This window comes from Leptodactylus fuscus, chromosome 1, assembly GCF_031893055.1.
Source record: "Leptodactylus fuscus isolate aLepFus1 chromosome 1, aLepFus1.hap2, whole genome shotgun sequence".
NCBI lineage: Eukaryota > Metazoa > Chordata > Amphibia > Anura > Leptodactylidae > Leptodactylus > Leptodactylus fuscus.
Window position 1 is genome coordinate 252,036,169 of NC_134265.1, and position 6,000 is coordinate 252,042,168.

The 6,000-nt window shown below is 44.8% G+C and overlaps 1 protein-coding gene across 1 annotated transcript in view; it reads left to right on the forward strand.

Moving 5' to 3' along the window:
• Positions 1-5,660, forward strand: part of LOC142217270 (alcohol dehydrogenase 1-like) — a 28,199-nt gene extending 22,539 nt beyond the window's left edge. Inside the window, exon 9 of the mRNA XM_075285467.1 lies at positions 5,548-5,660. Within this exon, the coding sequence (XP_075141568.1) occupies positions 5,548-5,572 (25 nt within the window). The 3' untranslated portion in view covers positions 5,573-5,660. The remainder of the gene's footprint in view (positions 1-5,547) is intronic.
• Positions 5,661-6,000: the final 340 nt, after the last annotated feature.

The window sequence follows — 6,000 nt, forward strand, 5'->3', positions numbered from 1 at the left end:
GGGCACAGAACGTGAAAGGCTTTCTAGCGGTGTAGTAAACTGCATGTGCCCCAGATGGTGAAAGGTCCTATTTAAGAAAAAGATTCCTTAAGTCTTTTAGGGTGAAGGGACATGGTTCCCATTTGCTTCTTTTTGCCTCTTTAGGCCACTCTAATGTGCCCAGATTTCCTGCAAATCCTGTTCAGACCTCAGGTCTAATGAGAAGAACTTAATATGTGATAGATTCTTATATTTTTACGGATTACTCCACTCTAGAGATGAGCGAACAACATTTGATCGAATAGGTTTTCAATCGAATATCAGGCCGTTCGAGGTATTCGTTTTCAATCGAATACCATGCGGCATACGCAGTAAAAATTCGTATCCCCTCCCACCTTCCCTGGGATGCCATATAATGAGTGTGTTGTTGGCGTCGATGATCCCCCTGAGCTCCGCTTGAGGAAAACTCTGTTGACTTCTGGCTATCTTCATAGCTCTCATTGTTTTAGAATTTTGCGACAAATTATGGTAGATTTTTTTTCCCGACATGTTTGAAGGTGTTTTCCCATCCAGTGTATCAACACACTGCCTGGAGCAGATTAGATAATATGCAAATTGACTGAGGGTTAGCTCTGTGTTTACATAGACAGATAACAAACCTGGCTTCATCAGAACCTGAGATAAGCTGCTGCCTAGAGCAGTTTAATATAGCACGTGAACATAAATTCATAACAGTCATGAAGCCATGTCATTTACTGGTATAAAAAGAAGTCAATGTGTTAATCCAGGTTACAAACTATCTATGTGACAAATTTTATCCAAATCTGTTCAGCCGTTTTTGCGTGATTGAATAACAAACAAACAAACATCCAAGCTTTCACATTTATAATAGTAGGATCATACATCCCACAGTAGCTATGTAATGTAACTACTAGAGATGAGCGAATGCCATTCGATCGAATAGGTATTCGATCGAATATCATGTCGTTCGATGTATTCGTTCACAATCAAATACTAGGCCGCATACGCAGTAAAAATTTGTGTCCCCCTTCCCTGGCGCATTTTTTTGCACCAATAATTGTGCAGGGGAGGTGGGACAGGAACTACGACAATGGAGGCATTGAAAAAAAATGAAAAAACCCATTGGCTGCCGAAAACATGTGACCTCCCATTTATAAGAATAGCCAGCGTCATCATAGTGTCATTTTGCGGCTTGTAGACATAGGGACAGATGTACTGCTGAGGGCTAGAGAGGATTAGCTTCTAGTAGGCAGGGAAAAACTGAAGAACAACAGCTCTTTTCAGAGCTATACTGCATGGAGAGGAGTCGAGCTTTCCACAGGGTGTCCCCCCTAAACAGGGATACAGAGCAATTCAGTCCAGTTCTATACCCTCAACCCAGCTTTGCAGGCGGTGTCCCCCCAAACACCTACCAGGGATACAGAGCAATTAATATATAGAAAAAATAGGTAAGGCTCACCTATGAGTTGACAATATCCAAGGGCTTTGTATGTCCACAATCATTCGGGGTGCACGGCAATACACTCTATTCCAAGAGCGTGTAGTATATTCCATGTGAAAAATAGATGTCCGGCAGCTCTCCGTTTAAAATATAACTTTTATTTAATCCAACATCATAAAATGACCAAAAAAATTGATGTAACAAAGAAAAGAAATAAATAGAAAAAACAGAGCAATTAAGTCCGGCTATGTACGCTCAATCTAGATATTCCCGGTGTGTACCCTCAAAACCTACCTGGGAGACACAGCCGTTCATTCAGTCCATGTATGGTCAAACCTTTTTTTAATGCTGTACCCCCCCAAAGCTATATGGTATACACAGCAATTCAGTCAGTCTAGATCAGGGGTCCTCAAACTTTTTAAACAGTGGGCCGGAGGCAGAGCAGGTCGCACAGATATCGGGAGCGGTGCCCTCCAACAGGTAAAGTGAAGTGCGCTCCATGGCCTGGCCCGAGCTCCGCAGGAGCTTCATTATAAATGCACGCCTGCCGGCGTTGTCGGCGGGGCCAGACAGAAGTGCTTGGAGGGCCGCATGTGGCCCTTGGGCCGCAGTTTGAGGACCCCTGGTCTAGATACACAACATCCAGCTTTTCACATGCTGTACCCCCAAAGCTAAGTGGGAGACAGCCATTCAGTCAGGCCATGTATGGTCAAACCTGTTTTTAATGCTGTAACCCCCAAAGCTAAGTGGGAGACACAGCAATTCAATCAGGCTATATCAGTTCAATCAAATTTTAAAGGTCTACCCCCCCCCAAAAGCTAAATGTGATACACAGCAATTCAGTCACGCTATAAAAGGTCAATCCAGTTTTTTGTTCAATCCAGTTTTTTGTTCAATCCAGTATTGTTTGCCCTCCATGATGTGAACTATGCCTTTGTCTCTTGAAAAGCAACCCAACATGAAGTCAGCCATGTGTGCCAGTGTGTTACTTGGCATGACTTCACTGCCCCAACTGTAAGGGTCACTTTCCACTCCTCTTCACACCATCCGTGCTGAAGCAATGGGATGCACTGAACTTCACCCTCAAGCCTCGTGTGGGACAGTGACATAAAATGCCACTTCATCCCCCTCGTCTTCCTCCACCAGCCAATGGTGCCAGATGACAGGAGTGTGGTCTGAATGTTTTCAGCCTAGCAGAGGCTACTTTTCACTTATGAAAATGGCCGCACTTTGACCAGTATATCAGGCACAATGGTGTCGGTTTCAAAGTCCACAAGTTGAAAACGTGGACCGAGTTGGAGTCTGGCAAGCTCCAGATCTGCTACCAGGTTTCGGCCATTATCACATACGCAAACATACCTGGGCCCAGGTGTAGCGGGGAAAACCATATTACCATATCATCCAGGATGGATGCACTGTCAGCTGACAGCCAGCTGTGCTTATCCGTGATGATGCCACCGGCTGCGCTGAAGACACTTTCTGATAGCACGCTGGCGTCAGGGCAGGAAAGGACCTCCAAAGTGCATAGCACAAGTTCCAGCCACAAATCCAACTTGGAGACCGAATAAGTGTAGGGCGCAGAGGGATCGGAGAGGACAGGGCTGGGGTCGGCCAGGTACTCCCGCAACATGTGCCTATACTTGTCCCTCCTAGTGACACTAGGCCCCTCAGTGGCAGTAGTTTGGCCAGGGGGTGCTGCTAGCCTCCTGTGTGACAATGAGATCATCTGCCACTTCGTCATCCTCCTCTTCCTCCATCAATATACGCTGTGAAGCGGACAGGAGTGTGCACTGACTATCCTGCTGGGATGGTTCTGCTCCTATGCCCGACGCCTCAGCGTACAATGCGTTATCCCTGATGACGAGGAGGGATTCTTGTATCACATACAGGAGCGGGATTGTTACACTCACAAGAACCTTCTTCACAGCTGACCCTCATGGTGGACTCCTCAAAGACAGAGAGATCTCGCATAAGTCTGCCAACATGGGCCAGTTTTGCACGAGTGGCTAGTACATGGAAAATCTTTGGCCTTGCTGCCTCTGGACATGCCTCTGCCTCTAGCCACCTTTTTTTCCTGCTTAGCTGGTCTCCACATCTATACTGCTTTCGTCCCTAGACATCACCCCTGTCCAAGTTGGGTCGGTGGCCTCGTCGTCCACCAACTCCTCTTCCAATTGCTCACTCTCCCCTTACTGCAAACCGCAGATAACCACAGCTTGCCCTGATGGCAACTGTGTCTCGTCATCATCACTGAGGCCCAGAAACCGTTGCACCAATAAGTTGAAAACATGGGCCAGGCATGGACCGTTTTGGAGGCTGGCAAGTTCGAGAGCTGCTACCAGGTTCGGTCCATTATCACACACACGACAAAAATACCTTGCCCCAGGTGCAGCGGGGAAAAACACATTGCCATATCATCCAGGATGGCATTCCTCACCTCGGAGGCAGTGTGCTGTCTGTCCCCCAAGCTGATGAGCTTCAGCACGGCCTGCTGATGTCTCCCCATGCCAGTGTTGCAGCGTTTCCAGCTCCTAGCTGGGGTCAATTTAACGGAGGAGGAGGAGGGTGGTGTTTCAGCACTCCAGCCAGGAATATTGGGCGGGGAGACAAGGCAGAGCCACAGTTTGCAACCCGGTCCCAGCCTCAACTACATTCAGCCAGTGTGCCGTGATTGAGATGTAGCATCCCTGGCTGCATGCACTTGTCCACGCGTCGGTGGTCAAGGAAAACTTTGTGCAACTTAGCGCAGAACTTAAGGCCCGCCTGATGTTACGGGACATGTGCTGGTGCAAGGCTCAACTCACCCTAAGGGCCAAAAAACACTGCTGGTGAGTTTTGTTCTGTTCCAAAGGACTCTGTGTTTAGATTTGGCTCAGTTACAGCTCCACAACATGCCTTGGAAGGCAAGGTTTCCTTTAGTGTCTCCATCTCAGCAGGACGATGATGATGCTGCTGCTGATGAAGCTTGGTTAAATCTGGTGTCGGAAGGGAAAGTGGTTTCTGATCTACATGTGGAGCACTGGAGCAAGTTGTTTGGACTATTAACACCTGATCAGAACTGATATTAGAGGACCATTACTGGTAGTAGTGGTTGCAGCCAATTCTCCACCTTTGCGGTCCTGGTGTATACAGCCTGCAAAAGAGATGATGCTTTTTTGCAATGCATTGCAATGCATTAGCATTGTAATGCATTGCATTAGTGATCAGACCCCCTGGGGTTCAACACCCCTAGGGGGTCTAATAAATGCAAAAAAAAAAAAAAAAAAAAAAAGTAAAAAAAAATATAAAAATATATAAAAAGTATTAAAAGTTCAAATCACCCCCCTTTCCCTAGAACAGATATAAAAGTAGTTAAAAACTGTGAAACATATACATGTTAGGTATCCCCGCGTCCGAAATCGCCCGCTCTACAAATCTATACAAATATTTTTCCTGTTCGGTAAATGCCGTAGCAGGAAAAATAGTCAAAAGTGCCAAACCGCCGTTTTTTCACTGTTTTAATTCTGCTAAAAATTTGAATAAAAAGTGATGAAAGCAATAACATTTCCCGAAAATGGTAGAACTAAAAAGTACACCCGGCCCCGCAAAAAAAGACGCCTTATGCATCCCCGTACACCTATGTATAAAAAAGTTACGGCCGTCGGAATATGGCGACTTTTAGAAAAAAAAAATTTTAACACCGTTTTGGAATTTTTTTTAGGGGTCAAAATGTAAATAAAACCATATAAATTTGGTATCCCTGGAACCGTACCGAAACACAGAATACAGGGGACATGTCATTTTGGCTGCACAGTGAACGCCGTAAAACCAAAGCCCGTAAGAAAGTCGCAGAAATGCATTTTTTCTTCAAATCCACCCCATTCTGAATTTTTTTCCTGCTTCCCAGTACATTATATAGAATAATTACTGGTGGCATCATGAAGAAAAAATTGTCCCGCAAAAATTAAGACCTCATATGACTCTGGGAGCGGAGAAATAAAAAAGTTATGGGGTTTAGAAGGAGGGGAGTCAAAAACGAAAAAAGAAAATCAAAAAATGCCATCGGCGGGAAGGGGTTAATACTGTTTGTAACGTAAAAGTCTATAACCATTATATTTTCTTTTTAGTATCCGTACAGTGTTATGCCTTTAAGGAGCCTGATCCTGGTTGACATCTAACAAAGAAATCTCAAAAGTCATCTACTTGGAAGAAATAATATTCATTCATCATAAGAAAAATTTATTACCTCCTATTATATAACTGGAAGGTCTAATTTTAGAGAACATGGCTGATGTATACTGTGTCTTCAATATATCTAATCTTATTTACACAAGCTTTCTTTATAGCCACATTCAGCAATGGGAGATGGTTGTAGGCCGCATAATAAAATATGCGCACAATACTTGCTGGCGGTCAGAAGGTTACATTGGCAACTGTCCCACAGGTATAGAGCAGCATGTTTCCAGGCTTTATTAGAGGCTCTGCACTGTGACTGTAAACAGCTATGATTTATTAGCGTACAATGTTACACCACTTATTAAATCAAGCTTTCTGCCCCAATGGTATGATATTCTTTTAGG